This window comes from Oncorhynchus kisutch, unplaced genomic scaffold, assembly GCF_002021735.2.
Source record: "Oncorhynchus kisutch isolate 150728-3 unplaced genomic scaffold, Okis_V2 scaffold3385, whole genome shotgun sequence".
NCBI lineage: Eukaryota > Metazoa > Chordata > Actinopteri > Salmoniformes > Salmonidae > Oncorhynchus > Oncorhynchus kisutch.
This window is the reverse complement of record NW_022265330.1, coordinates 436,262-457,328: the sequence shown is the minus strand read 5'-3', so window position 1 is coordinate 457,328 and position 21,067 is coordinate 436,262. Positions and strand designations below refer to the sequence as shown.

Sequence of the window (21,067 nt, the reverse complement as noted above, 5' to 3'; positions counted from 1 at the left end):
TCTGTACATCGACTGTTGTTGTACTTTCCAGTTAGCTGGCAGTTCTCAGCTGTTAGCAGCAAATGGCTAGCAGTTGATTATTTGCGCTAGAAAAAAGATGTTTGACCATTTGAGTCATTACTGAATGTAGCTATGACGTTCTGGGGAAAGATAGGTAATTCACCCTGACGGAGTTGTCCTGACTGGACGTGGCCAGGATGTATTCGTTGTCAGGGTGCCAGTCCAGACCGTGGATCTTAGACAGGTGAGCTGCAACGTACTCCACAGCTGTGTTGGGTTTCTGGGAAATAGATACACAGGACCATCAGGCACAAACCAAGACACGGGGCACTCACTGAACATGATACAGGACCATCAGGCACAAACCATGACACAGGGACACTCACTGAACATGATACAGGACCATCAGGCACAAACCATGATACAGGACCATCAGGCACAAACCATGACACAGGGACACTCACTGAACATGATACAGGGACACTCACTGAACATGATACAGGGACACTCACTGAACATGATACAGGGACACTCACTGAACATGATACAGGGACACTCACTGAACATGATACAGGGACACTCACTGAACATGATACAGGGACACTCACTGAACATGATACAGGGACACTCACTGAACATGATACAGGGACACTCACTGAACATGATACAGGGACACTCACTGAACATGATACAGGGGACACTCACTGAACATGATACAGGGGACACTCACTGAACATGATACAGGGGACACTCACTGAACATGATACAGGGGACACTCACTGAACATGATACAGGACACTCACTGAACATGATACAGGACACAGGGCACCTACACAGGTTATAATGTAGTACCGACCCTACACAGGTTATAATGTAGTACTGACAGGTTATAATATAGTACTGACAGGTTATAATGTAGTACTGACAGGTTATAATGTAGTACTGACAGGTTATAATGTAGTACTGACAGGTTATAATGTAGTACTGACAGGTTATAATGTAGTACTGACCCTACACAGGTTATAATGTAGTACTGACAGGTTATAATGTAGTACTGACCCTACACAGGTTATACTGTAGTACTGACAGGTTATAATGTAGTACTGACCCTACACAGGTTATAATGTAGTACTGACCCTACACAGGTTATAATGTAGTACTGACCCTACACAGGTTATAATGTAGTACTGACAGGTTATAATGTAGTACTGACCCTACACAGGTTATACTGTAGTACTGACAGGTTATAATGTAGTACTGACAGGTTATAATGTAGTACTGACCCTACACAGGTTATAATGTAGTACTGACCCTACACAGGTTATAATGTAGTACTGACCCTACACAGGTTATAATGTAGTACTGACAGGTTATAATGTAGTACTGCCCCTACACAGGTTATAATGTAGTACTGACAGGTTATAACGTAGTACTGACAGGTTATAATGTAGTACCGACCCTACACAGGTTATAATGTAGTACTGACAGGTTATAATGTAGTACTGACAGGTTATAATGTAGTACTGACCCTACACAGGTTTTAATGTAGTACTGACAGGTTATAATGTAGTACTGACAGGTTATAATGTAGTACTGACCCTACACAGGTTATAATATAGTACTGACAGGTTATAATGTAGTACTGACAGGTTATAATGTAGTAATGACAGGTTATAATGTAGTAATGACAGGTTATAATGTAGTACTGACCCTACACAGGTTATAATGTAGTACTGACAGGTTATAATGTAGTACTGACAGGTTATAATGTAGTACTGACAGGTTATAATGTAGTAATGACAGGTTATAATGTAGTACTGACCCTACACAGGTTATAATGTAGTACTGACAGGTTATAATGTAGTACTGACAGGTTATAATGTAGTACTGACAGGTTATAATGTAGTACTGACAGGTTATAATGTAGTACTGACAGGTTATAATGTAGTACTGACAGGTTATAATGTAGTACTGACCCTACACAGGTTATAATATAGTACTGACAGGTTATAATGCAGTACTGACCCTACACAGGTTATACTGTAGTACTGACCCTACACAGGTTATAATATAGTACTGACAGGTTATAATGTAGTACTGACCCTACACAGGTTATACTGTAGTACTGACCCTACACAGGTTATACTGTAGTACCGACCCTGCACAGGTTATAATGTAGTACCGACCCTACACAGGTTATAATGTAGTACTGACAGGTTATAATGTAGTACTGACCCTACACAGGTTATAATGTAGTACTGACCCTACACAGGTTATAATATAGTACTGACAGGTTATAATGTAGTACTGACAGGTTATAATGTAGTACTGACAGGTTATAATGTAGTACTGACCCTACACAGGTTATAATATAGTACTGACAGGTTATAATGTAGTACTGACCCTACACAGGTTATAATGTAGTACTGACAGGTTATAATGTAGTACTGACCCTACACAGGTTATAATGTAGTACTGGCAGGTTATAATGTAGTACTGACCCTACACAGGTTATAATGTGGTAATAATGCAGTACTGACACTACACAGGTTATAATGTGGTAATAATGTAGTACTGACAGGTTATAATGTAGTACTGACCCTACACAGGTTATAATGTAGTACTGACCCTACACAGGTTATAATGTAGTACTGAACCTACACAGGTTATAATGTAGTACTGACAGGTTATAATGTAGTACTGACAGGTTATAATGTAGTACTGACCCTACACAGGTTATAATGTAGTACTGACCCTACACAGGTTATAATGTAGTACTGACAGGTTATAATGTAGTACTGCCCCTACACAGGTTATAATGTAGTACTGACAGGTTATAATGTAGTACTGACAGGTTATAATGCAGTACTGACACTACACAGGTTATAATGTAGTACTGACCCTACACAGGTTATAATGTAGTACTGACAGGTTATAATGTAGTACTGACAGGTTATAATGTAGTACTGACCCTACACAGGTTATAATGTAGTACTGACAGGTTATGATGTAGTACTGACCCTACACAGGTTATAATGTAGTACCGACCCTACACAGGTTATAATGTAGTACTGACAGGTTATAATGTAGTACTGACCCTACACAGGTTATAATGTAGTACTGACAGGTTATAATGTAGTACTGACCCTACACAGGTTATAATGTACTACTGACCCTACACAGGTTATAATGTACTACTGACCCTACACAGGTTATAATGTAGTACTGACAGGTTATAATGTAGTACTGACAGGTTATAATGTAGTACTGACCCTACACAGGTTATAATGTAGTACTGACCCTACACAGGTTATAATGTAGTACTGACAGGTTATAATGTAGTAATGACCCTACACAGGTTATAATGTAGTACTGACAGGTTATAATGTAGTACTGACCCTACACAGGTTATAATGTAGTACTGACAGGTTATAATGTAGTACTGACAGGTTATAACGTAGTACTGACAGGTTATAATGTAGTACTGACCCTACAGAGGTTATAATGTAGTACTGACAGGTTATAATGTAGTAATGACCCTACACAGGTTATAAGGTAGTACTGACAGGTTATAATGTAGTACTGACCCTACACAGGTTATAATGTAGTACTGACAGGTTATAACGTAGTACTGACAGGTTATAATGTAGTACTGACAGGTTATAATGTAGTACTGACAGGTTATAATGTAGTAATGACCCTACACAGGTTATAATGTAGTACTGACAGGTTATAATGTAGTAATGACCCTACACAGGTTATAATGTAGTACTGACAGGTTATAATGTAGTACTGACCCTACACAGGTTATAATGTAGTACTGACCCTACACAGGTTATAATGTAGTACTGACAGGTTATAATGTAGTACTGCCCCTACACAGGTTATAATGTAGTACTGACAGGTTATAATGTAGTACTGACAGGTTATAATGTAGTACTGACCCTACACAGGTTATAATGTAGTACTGACAGGTTATAATGCAGTACTGACACTACACAGGTTATAATGTAGTACTGACCCTACACAGGTTATAATGTAGTACTGACAGGTTATAATGTAGTACTGACAGGTTATAATGTAGTACTGACCCTACACAGGTTATAATGTAGTACTGACAGGTTATGATGTAGTACTGACCCTACACAGGTTATAATGTAGTACCGACCCCACACAGGTTATAATGTAGTACTGACAGGTTATAATGTAGTACTGACCCTACACAGGTTATAATGTAGTACTGACAGGTTATAATGTAGTAATGACCCTACACAGGTTTATAATGTAGTACTGACAGGTTATAATGTAGTACTGACCCTACACAGGTTATAATGTAGTACTGACAGGTTATAATGTAGTACTGACAGGTTATAACGTAGTACTGACAGGTTATAATGTAGTACTGACCCTACACAGGTTATAATGTAGTACTGACAGGTTATAATGTAGTACTGACAGGTTATAACATAGTACTGACAGGTTATAACGTAGTACTGACAGGTTATAACGTAGTACTGACAGGTTATAATGTAGTACTGACAGGTTATAATGTAGTAATGACCCTACACAGGTTATAATGTAGTACTGACAGGTTATAATGTAGTACTGACCGGTTATAATGTAGTACTGACCCTACACAGGTTATAATGTAGTACTGACCCTACACAGGTTATAATGTAGTACTGACCCTACACAGGTTATAATGTAGTACTGACAGGTTATAATGTAGTAATGACCCTACACAGGTTATAATGTAGTACTGACAGGTTATAATGTAGTACTGACCCTACACAGGTTATAATGTAGTACTGACAGGTTATAATGTAGTACTGACAGGTTATAATGTAGTACTGACCCTACACAGGTTATAATGTAGTACTGACAGGTTATAATGTAGTACTGACCCTACACAGGTTATAATGTAGTACTGACAGGTTATAATGTAGTACTGACAGGTTATAATGTAGTACTGACCCTACACAGGTTATAATGTAGTACTGACAGGTTATAATGTAGTACTGACAGGTTATAACGTAGTACTGACAGGTTATAATGTAGTACTGACCCTACACAGGTTATAATGTAGTACTGACAGGTTATAATGTAGTACTGACAGGTTATAACATAGTACTGACAGGTTATACGTAGTACTGACAGGTTATAATGTAGTACTGACAGGTTATAATGTAGTAATGACCCTACACAGGTTATAATGTAGTACTGACAGGTTATAATGTAGTACTGACCCTACACAGGTTATAATGTAGTACTGACAGGTTATAACGTAGTACTGACAGGTTATAATGTAGTACTGACAGGTTATAATGTAGTAATGACCCTACACAGGTTATAATGTAGTACTGACAGGTTATAATGTAGTAATGACCCTACACAGGTTATAATGTAGTACTGACAGGTTATAATGTAGTAATGACCCTACACAGGTTATAATGTAGTACTGACAGGTTATAATGTAGTACTGACCCTACACAGGTTATAATGTAGTACTGACCCTACACAGGTTATAATGTAGTACTGACCCTACACAGGTTATAATGTAGTACTGACAGGTTATAATGTAGTAATGACCCTACACAGGTTATAATGTAGTACTGACAGGTTATAATGTAGTACTGACAGGTTATAATGTAGTACTGACCCTACACAGGTTATAATGTAGTACTGACAGGTTATAATGTAGTACTGACCCTACACAGGTTATAATGTAGTACTGACAGGTTATAATGTAGTACTGACAGGTTATAATGTAGTACTGACCCTACACAGGTTATAATGTAGTACTGACAGGTTATAATGTAGTACTGACAGGTTATAACGTAGTACTGACAGGTTATAATGTAGTACTGACCCTACACAGGTTATAATGTAGTACTGACAGGTTATAATGTAGTACTGACAGGTTATAACATAGTACTGACAGGTTATAACGTAGTACTGACAGGTTATAATGTAGTACTGACAGGTTATAATGTAGTAATGACCCTACACAGGTTATAATGTAGTACTGACAGGTTATAATGTAGTACTGACCCTACACAGGTTATAATGTAGTACTGACAGGTTATAACGTAGTACTGACAGGTTATAATGTAGTACTGACAGGTTATAATGTAGTAATGACCCTACACAGGTTATAATGTAGTACTGACAGGTTATAATGTAGTAATGACCCTACACAGGTTATAATGTAGTACTGACAGGTTATAATGTAGTAATGACCCTACACAGGTTATAATGTGGTTATTATGTAGTACTGACAGGTTATAATGTAGTACTGACAGGTTATAACGTAGTACTGACAGGTTATAACGTAGTACTGACAGGTTATAACGTAGTACTGACAGGTTATAATGTAGTACTGACAGGTTATAATGTAGTAATGACCCTACACAGGTTATAATGTAGTACTGACAGGTTATAATGTAGTAATGACCCTACACAGGTTATAATGTAGTACTGACAGGTTATAATGTAGTAATGACCCTACACAGGTTATAATGTGGTTATTATGTAGTACTGACAGGTTATAATGTAGTACTGACAGGTTATAATGTAGTAATGACCCTACACAGGTTATAATGTAGTAATGACCCTACACAGGTTATAATGTAGTACTGACAGGTTATAATGTAGTACTGACAGGTTATAATGTAGTACTGACAGGTTATAATGTAGTACTGACCCTACACAGGTTATAATGTAGTAATGACCCTACACAGGTTATAATGTGGTACTGACACTACACAGGTTATAATGTAGTACTGACAGGTTATAATGTAGTACTGACCCTACACAGGTTATAATGTAGTAATGACCCTACACAGGTTATAATGTAGTACCGACCCTACACAGGTTATAATGTAGTACTGACAGGTTATAATGTAGTACTGACCCTACACAGGTTATAATGTAGTAATGACCCTACACAGGTTATAATGTAGTACCGACCCTACACAGGTTATAATGTAGTACTGACCCTACACAGGTTATAATGCAGTACTGACAGGTTATAATGTAGAACTGACAGGTTATAATGTAGTACTGACCCTACACAGGTTATAATGTAGTACTGACAGGTTATAATGTAGTACTGACAGGTTATAATGTAGTACTGACCCTACACAGGTTATAATGTAGTACTGACAGGTTATAATGTAGTACTGACAGGTTATAACGTAGTACTGACAGGTTATAATGTAGTACTGACCCTACACAGGTTATAATGTAGTACTGACAGGTTATAATGTAGTACTGACAGGTTATAACGTAGTACTGACAGGTTATAACGTAGTACTGACAGGTTATAATGTAGTACTGACAGGTTATAATGTAGTAATGACCCTACACAGGTTATAATGTAGTACTGACAGGTTATAATGTAGTACTGGACCCTACACAGGTTATAATGTAGTACTGGACAGGTTATAACGTAGTACTGACAGGTTATAATGTAGTACTGACAGGTTATAATGTAGTACTGACAGGTTATAATGTAGTACTGACCCTACACAGGTTATAATGTAGTACTGACAGGTTATAATGTAGTACTGACCCTACACAGGTTATAATGTAGTACTGACCCTACACAGGTTATAATGTAGTACTGACCCTACACAGGTTATAATGTAGTACTGACAGGTTATAATGTAGTACTGACAGGTTATAATGTAGTACTGACCTACACAGGTTATAATGTAGTACTGACAGGTTATAATGTAGTAATGACCCTACACAGGTTATAATGTAGTACTGACAGGTTATAATGTAGTACTGACAGGTTATAATGTAGTACTGACAGGTTATAATGTAGTACTGACAGGTTATAATGTAGTACTGACCCTACAAAGGTTATAATGTAGTAATGACCCTACACAGGTTATAATGTGGTACTGACACTACACAGGTTATAATGTAGTACTGACAGGTTATAATGTAGTACTGACCCTACACAGGTTATAATGTAGTAATGACCCTACACAGGTTATAATGTAGTACTGACCCTACACAGGTTATAATGTAGTACTGACAGGTTATAATGTAGTACTGACCCTACACAGGTTATAATGTAGTAATGACCCTACACAGGTTATAATGTAGTACCGACCCTACACAGGTTATAATGTAGTACTGACCCTACACAGGTTATAATGCAGTACTGGACAGGTTATAATGTAGAACTGACAGGTTATAATGTAGTACTGACCCTACACAGGTTATAATGTAGTACTGACAGGTTATAATGTAGTACTGACAGGTTATAATGTAGTACTGACCCTACACAGGTTATAATGTAGTACTGACAGGTTATAATGTAGTACTGACAGGTTTATAACGTAAGTACTGACAGGTTATAATGTAGTACTGACCCTACACAGGTTATAATGTAGTACTGACAGGTTATAAGTAGTACTGACAGGTTATAACGTAGTACTGACAGGTTATACGTAGTACTGACAGGTTATAACGTAGTACTGACAGGTTATAACGTAGTACTGACAGGTTATAATGTAGTACTGACAGGTTATAATGTAGTAATGACCCTACACAGGTTATAATGTAGTACTGACAGGTTATAATGTAGTACTGACCCTACACAGGTTATAATGTAGTACTGACAGGTTATAACGTAGTACTGACAGGTTATAATGTAGTACTGACAGGTTATAATGTAGTACTGACAGGTTATAATGTAGTACTGACCCTACACAGGTTATAATGTAGTACTGACAGGTTATAATGTAGTACTGACCCTACACAGGTTATAATGTAGTACTGACAGGTTATAATGTAGTACTGAACCCTACACAGGTTATAATGTAGTACTGACCTACACAGGTTATAATGTAGTACTGACCCTACACAGGTTATAATGTAGTACTGACAGGTTATAATGTAGTACTGACAGGTTATAATGTAGTACTGACCCTACACAGGTTATAATGTAGTACTGACAGGTTATAATGTAGTACTGACCCTACACAGGTTATAATGTGGTACTGACAGGTTATAATGTAGTACTGACAGGTTATAATGTAGTACTGACCCTACACAGGTTATAATGTGGTACTGACCCTATACAGGTTATAATGTAGTACTGACAGGTTATAATGTAGTACTGACAGGTTATAATGTAGTAATGACCCTACACAGGTTATAATGTAGTACTGACCCTACACAGGTTATAATGTAGTACTGACAGGTTATAATGTAGTACTGCCCCTACACAGGTTATAATGTAGTACTGACAGGTTATAATGTAGTACTGACCCTACACAGGTTATAATGTAGTACTGACAGGTTATAATGCAGTACTGACCCTACACAGGTTATAATGTAGTACTGACCCTACACAGGTTATAATGTAGTACTGACAGGTTATAATGTAGTACTGACCCTACACAGGTTATAATGTAGTACTGAAAGGTTATAATGTAGTACTGACCCTACACAGGTTATAATGTAGTAATGACCTACACAGGTTATAATGTAGTACTGACAGGTTATAATGTAGCACTGACCCTACACAGGTTATAATGTAGTACTGACAGGTTATAATGTAGTACTGACAGGTTATAATGTAGTACTGACCCTACACAGGTTATAATGCAGTACTGACCCTACACAGGTTATAATGTAGTACTGACAGGTTATAATGTAGTACTGACAGGTTATAATGTAGTACTGACCCTACACAGGTTATAATGCCAGTACTGACCCTACACAAGTCATAATGTAGTACTGACAGGTTATAATGTGGTAATAATGCAGTACTGACCCTACACAGGTTAATGTAGACTGACAGGTTATAATGTAGTTACTGACAGGTTATAATGCAGTACTGACCCTACACCAGGTTATAATATAGTACTGACAGGTTATAATGTAGTACTGACCCTACACAGGTTATAATGTGGTAATAATGCAGTACTGACAGGTTATAATGTAGTACTGACAGGTTATAATATAGTACTGACAGGTTATAATGTAGTACTGACAGGTTATAATGTAGTACTGACCCTACACAGGTTATAATGTAGTACTGACCCTACACAGGTTATAATGTAGTACTGACAGGTTATAATGTAGTACTGACAGGTTATAATGCAGTACTGACCCTACACAGGTTATAATATAGTACTGACAGGTTATAAATGCAGTACTGACCCTACACAGGTTATAATATAGTACTGACAGGTTATAATGCAGTACTGACCCTACACAGGTTATAATGTAGTACTGACAGGTTATAATGTAGTACTGACAGGTTATAATGTAGTACTGACCCTACACAGGTTATAATGTAGTACTGACCCTACACAGGTTATAATGTAGTACTGACAGGTTATAATGTAGTACTGACAGGTTATAATGTAGTACTGACCCTACACCAGGTTATAATGTAGTACTGACAGGTTATAATGTAGTACTGACCCTACAACAGGTTATAATGTAGTACTGACAGGTATAATGTAGTACTGACAGGTTATAATGTAGTACTGACAGGTTATAATGTAGTACTGACAGGTTATAATGTAGTACTGACCCTACACAGGTTATAATGCAGTACTGACCCTACACAGGTTATAATGTAGTACTGACAGGTTATAATGTAGTACTGACCCTACACAGGTTATAATGTGGTAATAATGCAGTACTGACCCTACACAGGTTATAATGTAGTACTGGCAGGTTATAATGTAGTAATGACCCTACACGGGTTATAATGTGGTAATAATGCAGTACTGACCCTACCAGGTTATAATGCAGTACTGACCCTACACCGGTTATAATGCAGTACTGACCCTACACAGGTTATAATGTAGTACTGACAGGTTATAATGTAGTACTGACCCTACACAGGTTGTAATGTGGTAATAATGCAGTACTGACCCTACACAGGTTATAATGTAGTACTGACAGGTTATAATGTAGTACTGACCCTACACAGGTTATAATGTAGTACTGACAGGTTATAATGTAGTACTGACAGGTTATAATGTAGTACTGACAGGTTATAATGTAGTACTGACAGGTTATAATGTAGTACTGACAGGTTATATTATAGTAATGACCCTACACAGGTTATAATGTGGTAATAATGTAGTAATGACCCTACACAGGTTATAATGTGGTAATAATGTAGTAATGACCCTACACAGGTTATAATGTAGTACTGACAGGTTATAATGTAGTACTGACCCTACACAGGTTATAATGTGGTAATAATGTAGTAATGACCCTACACAGGTTATGTGGTAATAATGTAGTAATGACCCTACACAGGTTATAATGTGGTAATAATGTAGTAATGACCCTACACCGGTTATAATGTGGTAATAATGCAGTACTGACCCTACACAGGTTATAATGTGGTAATAATGTAGTAATGACCCTACACAGGTTATAATGTAGTACTGACAGGTTATAATGTAGTACTGACCCTACACAGGTTATAATGTGGTAATAATGTAGTAATGACCCTACACAGGTTATAATGTGGTAATAATGTAGTAATGACCCTACACAGGTTATAATGTGGTAATAATGTAGTAATGACCCTACACCGGTTATAATGTGGTAATAATGCAGTACTGACCCTACACAGGTTATAATGTGGTAATAATGTAGTAATGACCCTACACAGGTTATAATGTGGTTATAATGTAGTAATGACCCTACACAGGTTATAATGTGGTAATAATGCAGTACTGACCCTACACAGGTTATAATGTGGTAATAATGTAGTAATGACCCTACACAGGTTATAATGTGGTAATAATGTAGTACTGACCCTCTTGTCCCAGATGCGAACATCTCCATCATGACTGGAGGCTAGAAGGTACTGATTACGCTTGTTCCACTTGACCTGGGATGCCCCCGCTACAGAGACATGGAGAGAGATGGTGTGTGAGATGGTGATAGAGAGAGAGAGAGAGATGGTGATAGAGAGAGAGAGAGAGAGAGAGAGATGGTGATAGAGAGAGAGAGAGAGAGAGAGAGAGATGGTGAGAGAGAGAGAGAGATGGTGAGAGAGAGAGAGAGAGAGATGGTGATAGAGAGAGAGAGATGGTGATAGAGAGAGAGAGAGAGAGATGGTGATAGAGAGAGAGAGAGAGAGAGATGGTGATAGAGAGAGAGAGAGAGAGAGAGATGGTGATAGAGAGAGAGAGAGAGATGGTGATAGAGAGAGAGAGAGAGAGAGAGAGATGGTGATAGAGAGAGAGAGAGAGATGGTGATAGAGAGAGAGAGAGAGAGAGAGATGGTGATAAGAGAGAGAGAGAGAGAGAGATGGTGATAGAGAGAAGAGAGAGAGATGGTGATAGAGAGAGAGAGAGAGAGAGATGGTGATAGAGAGAGAGAGAGAGAGAGAGATGGTGATAGAGAGAGAGAGAGAGAGAGATGGTGATAGAGAGAGAGAGAGAGAGAGAGAGAGATGGTGATAGAGAGAGAGAGAGAGAGAGAGAGAGATGGTGATAGAGAGAGAGAGAGAGAGAGAGAGATGGTGATAGAGAGAGAGAGAGAGAGAGAGATGGTGATAGAGAGAGAGAGAGAGAGAGAGATGGTGATAGAGAGAGAGAGAGAGAGAGATGGTGATAGAGAGAGAGAGAGAGAGAGATGGTGATAGAGAGAGAGAGAGAGAGAGATGGTGATAGAGAGAGAGAGAGAGAGATGGTGATAGAGAGAGAGAGAGAGAGAGAGAGAGAGAATGGTGATAGAGAGAGAGAGAGAGGAGAGAGAGAGATGGTGATAGAGAGAGAGAGAGAGAGAGGAGAATATGGTGATAGAGAGAGAGAGAGATGGTGATAGAGAGAGAGAGAGATGGTGATAGAGAGAGAGAGAGAGAGATGGTGATAGGAGAGAGAGAGAGAGGGTGAGAGAGAGAGAGAGAGATGGTGATAGAGAGAGAGAGAGAGAGATGGTGATAGAGAGAGAGAGAGAGATGGTGATAGAGAGAGAGAGAGAGATGGTGATAGAGAGAGAGAGAGAGAGATGGTGATAGAGAGAGAGAGAGAGATGGTGATAGAGAGAGAGAGAGAGATGGTGATAGAGAGAGAGAGAGAGATGGTGATAGATAGAGAGAGAGAGAGATTGAGTGGGTGATAGAGAGAGAGAGAGAGAGATTGGTGACAGAGAGAGAGAGAGAGAGATGGTGATAGAGGAGAGAGAGAGAGAGATGGTGATAGAGAGAGAGAGAGAGAGATGGTGATAGAGAGAGAGAGAGATGGTGATGGTGATAGAGAGATGGTGATAGAGAGAGAGAGAGAGTAGACAGGGGAAGACAAGAGAAGACAGGCTATGTGCTCACTGCCCACAAAATGAGGTGGAAACTGAGTTGCACCTTCCTAACCCTCCTGCCCAATGTATGACCATATTAGAGAGACATATTTCCCCTCAGATTACACAGATCCACAAAGAATTCGAAAAACAAATCCAATTTCGAAAAACTCCCATATCTACTGGGTGAAATTCCACAGTGTGCCATCACAGCAGCAAGATTTGTGACCTGTTGCCACGAGAAAAGGGCCAACCAGTGAAGAACAAACACCATTGTAAATACAACCCATATTTATGCTTATTTATTTTATCCTGTGTCCTTTAACCATTTGTACATTGTTAAACACTGTATATATATAATATGACATTTGTAATGTCTTTACTGTTTTGAAACTTCTGTATGTGTAATGTTCACTGTTCATTTTTGTTGTTTTTCACTCTATATATTCACTTTGTATGTTGTCTACCTCACTTGCTTTGGCAATGTTAACACATGTTTCCCCATGCCAATAAAGCCCTTGAATTGAATTGAATTGAATTGAGAGAGAGAGAGATGGTGATAGAGGGAGAGAGAGAGAGATGGTGATAGAGGGAGAGAGAGGACGGGGGGGGGGGGGGGCAGTGAATCCAAGACAGATGACCTAGAGAGGTAAAACTGTGATTATTGAAAGATGGAAGTCCTACTCACCCACTGCAGACAACGCCACAGTAGGTTTCCTCGTGGTCTCTGAGATCAGACAGATTAACAGTTAAGGACATCAATCATTTCATCTCAGGGCTGGTTTCCCAGATATACATTAAGTCCTGAACTAAAAGCATCTACCTCTACATTAAATCAACATGGGAAGAGAAAATAAGATCGAGATAGATCGATAGATAGATAGATAGATAGATAGATAGATAGATAGATAGAAGATAGATAGATCGATAGATAGATAGATAGATAGATAGATAGATAGATAGATAGATAGATAGATAGATAGATAGATAGATAGATAGATAGATAGATAGATAGATAGATAGATAGATAGATAGATAGATAGATAGATAGATAGATAGCTAGATTAGATAGATAGATAGATAGATAGATAGATAGATAGATAGATAGATAGATAGATAGATAGATAGATAGATAGATAGATAGATAGATAGATAGATAGATAGATAGATAGATAGATAGATAGATAGATAGATAGATAGAGTAGTAGATAGATAGATAGATAGATAGATAGATAGATAGATAGAATAGATAGATAGATAGATAGATAGATAGATAGATAGATAGATAGATAGATAGATAGATAGATAGATAGATAGATAGATAGATAGATAGATAGATAGATAGATAGATAGATAGATAGATAGATAGATAGATAGATAGATAGATAGATTAGATAGATAGATAGATAGATAGATAGATAGATAGATAGATAGATAGATAGATAGATAGATAGATAGATAGATAGATAGATAGATAGATAGATAGATAGATAGATAGATAGATAGATAGATAGATAGATAGATAGATAGATAGATAGATAGATAGATAGATAGATAGATAGATAGATAGATAGTAGATAGATAGATAGATAGATAGATAGATAGATAGATAGATAGATAGATAGATAGATAGATAGATAGATAGATAGATAGAAGATAGATAGATAGATAGATAGATAGATATAGATAGATAGATAGATAGATAGATAGATAGATAGATAATAGATAGATAGATAGAATAGATAGATAGATAGATAGATAGATAGATAGATAGATAGATAGATAGATAGATAGATAGATAGATAGATAGATAGATAGATAGATAGATTAGATAGATAGATAGATAGATAGATACTAGATAGATAGACGAGAGGACGAGAGAGACGAGAGAGACGAGAGAGACGAAGAGAGACGAGAGAGACGAGAGAGACGAGAGAGACGAGAGAGACGAGAGAGTTAACAGTAGAGTTGGGGATATCCTACCTGGTACAGAGAGAGATATCCTACCTGGTACAGAGAGTAGTGTGACAAGTATAGAGGGTAAACCTACCTGGTACAGAGAGGGATATCCTACTTGGTACAGAGAGTAGTGTTGACAGTATAGTGGGGATATCCTACCTGGTACAGAGAGAGATATCCTACCTGGTACAGAGAGTAGTGTTGACAGTATAGTGGGTAAACCCTACCTGGTACAGAGAGTAGTATTGACAGTATAGAGGGATATCCTACCTGGTACAGAGAGTAGTGGTTGACAGTATAGTGGGATATCCTACCTGGTAGAGAGTAGTGTTGACAGTATAGTGGGATATCCTACCTGGTATCCCAGATACAGATGTAGGTGTCTACAGAGCTGGTGACCAGATACTCCGGTTCAAACCAGGACCAGTCCAAGTCACTGTAGGATACAACCCACAGTCAGTAACCTGGCAACATAGACCCCCAGTACATACCCAGACACTGTAGGATACAACCACAGTCAGTGACCTGGCAACATAGACCCCCAGTACATACCCAGACACTGTAGGATACAACCACAGTCAGTGACCTGGCAACATAGACCCCCAGTACATACCCAGACACTGTAGGATACAACCACAGTCAGTGACCTGGCAACATAGACCCCCAGTACATACCCAGACACTGTAGGATACAACCACAGTCAGTGACCTGGCAACATAGACCCCCAGTACATACCCAGACACTGTAGGATACAACCACAGTCAGTGACCTGGCAACATAGACCCCCAGTACATACCCAGACACTGTAGGATACAACCACAGTCAGTGACCTGGCAACATAGACCCCGAGTACATACCCAGACACTGTAGGATACAACCACAGTCAGTGACCTGGCAACATAGACCCCCAGTACATACCCAGACACTGTAGGATACAACCACAGTCAGTGACCTGGCGACATAGACCCCCAGTACATACCCAGACACTGTAGGATACAACCACAGTCAGTGACCTGGCAACATAGACCCCCAGTACATACCCAGACACTGTAGGATACAACCACAGTCAGTGACCTGGCAACATAGACCCCCAGTACATACCCAAACACTGTAGGATACAACCACAGTCAGTGACCTGGCAACATAGACCCCCAGTACATACCCAGACACTGTAGGATACAACCACAGTCAGTGACCTGGCAACATAGACACCCAGTACATACCCAGACACTGTAGGATACAACCACAGTCAGTGACCTGGCAACATAGACCCCCAGTACATACCCAGACACTGTAGGATACAACCACAGTCAGTGACCTGGCAACATAGACCCCCAGTACATACCCAGACACTGTAGGATACAACCACAGTCAGTGACCTGGCAACATAGACCCCCAGTACATACCCAGACACTGTAGGATACAACCACAGTCAGTGACCTGGTAACATAGACCCCCAGTACATACCCAGACACTGTAGGATACAACCACAGTCAGTGACCTGGCAACATAGACCCCCAGTACATACCCAGACACTGTAGGATACAACCACAGTCAGTGACCTGGCAACATAGACCCCCAGTACATACCCAGACACTGTAGGATACAACCACAGTCAGTGACCTGGCAACATAGACCCCCAGTACATACCCAGACACTGTAGGATACAACCACAGTCAGTGACCTGGCAACATAGACCCCCAGTACATACCCAGACACTGTAGGATACAACCACAGTCAGTGACCTGGCAACATAGACCCCGAGTACATACCCAGACACTGTAGGATACAACCACAGTCAGTGACCTGGCAACATAGACCCCCCAGTACATACCCAGACACTGTAGGATACAACCACAGTCAGTGACCTGGCAACATAGACCCCCAGTACATACCCAGACACTGTAGGATACAACCACAGTCAGTGACCTGGCAACATAGACCCCCAGTACATACCCAGACAGATCAGGCTGTGTCCCACATCGCACCATATCCCCTGTATAGGGCACTACTTCTGACCCATAGGGAACAGGGAGCCATTTGGGACCCAGCCGCGGAGCATCTCCTCTGTGTTACCTGATGACTCGTGTGTGTCCCTGCAGGGACGCGTGGACCTCCCCACAGCCATCACGCCATGTGTACAGGTCAACTCGCTGGTTACTTCTGTAAACATAAACCCCTCGTCAGACAGATCACAGACACTGGGTCTGTTCAGTATCAGGATGTACTCTCACAGGATGCAGTTTGACCTCCCCACAGCCATCACGCCATGTGTACAGGTCAACTCGCTGGTTACTCTGTAAACATAAACCCCTCGTCAGACAGATCACAGAGCAGACACTGAGTCTGTTCAGTACCAGGATGTTATGGTACCATGTGGGAAATGATGATCACCACTCTCACAGGGTGCAGTTTGACCTGAACAAAGATCGCTCCGGATAGACCTGAGCCTGCTCAACGACTCTCTGGATAAGACCTGAGCTGCTCAACGACTCTCTGGAGTAAGACCGAGCCTGCTCAACGACTCTCTGGATAAGACCTGAGCCTGCTCAACGACTCTCTGGATAAGACCTGAGCCTGCTCAACGACTCTCTGGATAAGACCTGAGCCTGCTCAACGACTCTCTGGATAAGACCTGAGCCTGCTCAACGACTCTCTGGATAAGACCTGAGCCTGCTCAACGACTCTCTGTGATAAGACCTGAGCTGCTCAACGACTCTCTGGATAAGACCTGAGCCTGCTCAACGACTCTCTGGATAAGACCTGAGCCTGCTCACGACTCTCTGGATAAGACCTGAGCCTGCTCAACGACTCTCTGGATAAGACCTGAGCCTGCTCCACGACTCTCTGGATAAGACCTGAGCCTGCTCCACGACTCTCTGGATAAGACCGGAGCCTGCTCAACGACTCTCTGGATAAGACCCTGAGCCTGCCTCAACGACTCTCTGGATAAGACCTGAGCCTGCTCAACGACTCTCTGGATAAGACCTGAGCCTGCTCAACGACTCTCTGGATAGACCTGAGCCTGCTTCTCCCAACGACTCTCTGGATAAGACCTGAGCCTGCTCCACGACTCTCTGGATAAGACCTGAGCCTGCTCCACGACTCTCTGGATAAGACCTGAGCCTGCTCAACGACTCTCTGGATAAGACCTGAGCCTGCTCAACGACTCTCTGGATAAGACCTGAGCCTGCTCAACGACTCTCTGGATAAGACCTGAGCCTGCTCAACGACTCTCTGGATAAGACCTGAGCCTGCTCAACGACTCTCTGGATAAGACCTGAGCCTGCTCAACGACTCTCTGGATAAGACCTGAGCCTGCTCAAATACGACTCTCTGGATAAGACCTGAGCCTGCTCAACGACTCTCTGGATAAGACCTGAGCCTGCTCAACGACTCTCTGGATAAGACCTGAGCCTGCTCAACGACTCTCTGGATAAGACCTGAGCCTGCCTCAACGACTCTCTGGATAAGACCTGAGCCTGCTCAACGACTCTCTGGATAAGACCTGAGCCTGCTCAACGACTCTCTGGATAAGACCTGAGCCTGCTCAACGACTCTCTGGATAAGACCTGAGCCTGCTCAACGACTCTCTGGATAAGACCTGAGCCTGCTCAACGACTCTCTGGATAAGACCTGAGCCTGCTCAACGACTCTCTGGATAAGACCTGAGCATGCTCAACGACTCTCTGGATAAGACCTGAGCCTGCTCAACGACTCTCTGGATAAGACCTGAGCCTGCTCAACGACTCTCTGGATAAGACCTGAGCCTGCTCAACGACTCTCTGGATAAGACCTGAGCCTGCTCAACGACTCTCTGGATAAGACCTGAGCCTGCTCAACGACTCTCCGGATAAGACCTGAGCCTGCTCAACGACTCTCCGGATAAGACCTGAGCCTGCTCAACGACTCTCCGCATAAGACCTGAGCCTGCTCAACGACTCTCAGGATAAGACCTGAGCCTGCTCAACGACTCTCAGGATAAGACCTGAGCCTGCTCAACGACTCTCAGGATAAGACCTGAGCCTGCTCAACGACTCTCTGGAAAAGACCTGAGCCTGCTCAACAACTCTCTGGATAAGACCTGAGCCTGCTCAACAACTCTCTGGATAAGACCTGAGCCTGCTCAACGACTCTCTGGATAAGACCTGAGCCTGCTCAACGACTCTCTGGATAAGACCTGAGCCTGCTCAACGACTCTCGGGATAAGACCTGAGCCTGCTCAACGACTCTCTGGATAAGACCTGAGCCTGCTCAACGACTCTCCGGATAAGACCTGAGCCTGCTCCACGACTCTCTGGATAAGACCTGAGCCTGCTCAACGACTCTCTGGATAAGACCTGAGCCTGCTCCACGACTCTCTGGATAAGACCTGAGCCTGCTCAACGACTCTCTGGATAAGACCTGAGCCTGCTCAACGACTCTCTGGATAAGACCTGAGCCTGCTCCACGACTCTCCGGATAAGACCTGAGCCTGCTCCATGACTCTCTGGATAAGACCTGAGCCTGCTCAACGACTCTCTGGATAAGACCTGAGCCTGCTCAACGACTCTCTGGATAAGACCTGAGCCTGCTCCACGACTCTCCGGATAAGACCTGAGCCTGCTCCATGACTCTCTGGATAAGACCTGAGCCTGCTCAACGACTCTCTGGATAAGACCTGAGCCTGCTCAACGACTCTCTGGATAAGACCTGAGCCTGCTCAACGACTCTCTGGATAAGACCTGAGCCTGCTCAACGACTCTCCGGATAAGAGCGTCATTAATAAATATAAGAAGTAAATGTAATCAACAGAATAATCTTTTACGCAATTTGATGAATTGTTGCTGTTTTTGTTGATGTTTGAACACTCACAGAGGCAGCGAAGACGTGGGACTCTGCCTTGTGGGGGTTCCACTGAACCGTCCCCACGTCCCATTTGCTCGGCCTGCCAATCTTCCTGGGAGCTTCAGACGGAGTCTCCAGGTTCACCACATACAGAAACCTCCGTCTAAAGGAGAGGAGATCAAACACACAAGTCAATGCACACACACACACACACACACACGATTGGATGAAAATAGGTCACCTGACATGTCAACCTCCCATTTAAATCTGATTAATCCACAAATACACAACGAGCAGTGACTTGTGGAATTACCAACATCGGTCAACGACTCTCCGGATAGACGTTGACTGAGTCAGAGCTACAGTGACGTCGACTGAGGCAGAGCTACAGTGACATTGACTGAGGCAGAGCTACAGTGACGTTGACTGAGGCAGAGCTACAATGACGTCGACTGAGGCAGAGCTACAGTGACGTCGACTGAGGCAGAGCTACAGTGACGTTGACTGAGGCAGAGCTACGTTGACTGAGGCAGAGCTACGGTGACTGAGGCAGAGCTACAGTGACTGAGGCAGAGCTACAGTGACATTGACTGAGGCAGAGCTACAGTGACGTTGACTGAGGCAGAGCTACAGTGACGTTGACTGAGGCAGAGCTACAGTGACGTTGACTGAGGCAGAGCTACAATGACGTCGACTGAGGCAGAGCTACAGTGATGTCGACTGAGGCAGAGCTACAGTGACGTCGACTGAGGCAGAGCTACAGTGACGTCGACTGAGGCAGAGCTACGGTGACGTCGACTGAGGCAGAGCTACGGTGACTGAGGCAGAGCTACAGTGACTGAGGCAGAGCTACGTTGACTGAGGCAGAGCTACAGTGACTGAGGCAGAGCTATAGTGGCAAAGCTATAGTGATGTTGACTGAGGCAGAGCTACAGTGATGTTGACTGAGGCAGAGCTACGGTGACTGAGGCAGAGCTACAGTGA

At 41.5% G+C, this 21,067-nt stretch overlaps 1 protein-coding gene across 2 annotated transcripts in view; it reads right to left on the bottom strand.

Moving 5' to 3' along the window:
• LOC109886711 (GATOR complex protein WDR59-like) overlaps window positions 1–21,067 on the bottom strand; it is a 62,842-nt gene that overhangs the window by 39,064 nt on the left and 2,711 nt on the right. For both annotated transcript variants that reach the window (XM_031820442.1, XM_031820443.1), the window contains exons 3-9: window positions 20,111–20,246; window positions 19,996–19,997; window positions 17,333–17,416; window positions 15,612–15,692; window positions 13,986–14,014; window positions 11,813–11,901; window positions 164–280 (exon numbers count right to left, since the gene is read on the bottom strand). In XM_031820442.1, the coding sequence (XP_031676302.1) occupies window positions 164–280; window positions 11,813–11,901; window positions 13,986–14,014; window positions 15,612–15,692; window positions 17,333–17,416; window positions 19,996–19,997; window positions 20,111–20,246 (538 nt within the window). The remainder of the gene's footprint in view (window positions 1–163; window positions 281–11,812; window positions 11,902–13,985; window positions 14,015–15,611; window positions 15,693–17,332; window positions 17,417–19,995; window positions 19,998–20,110; window positions 20,247–21,067) is intronic.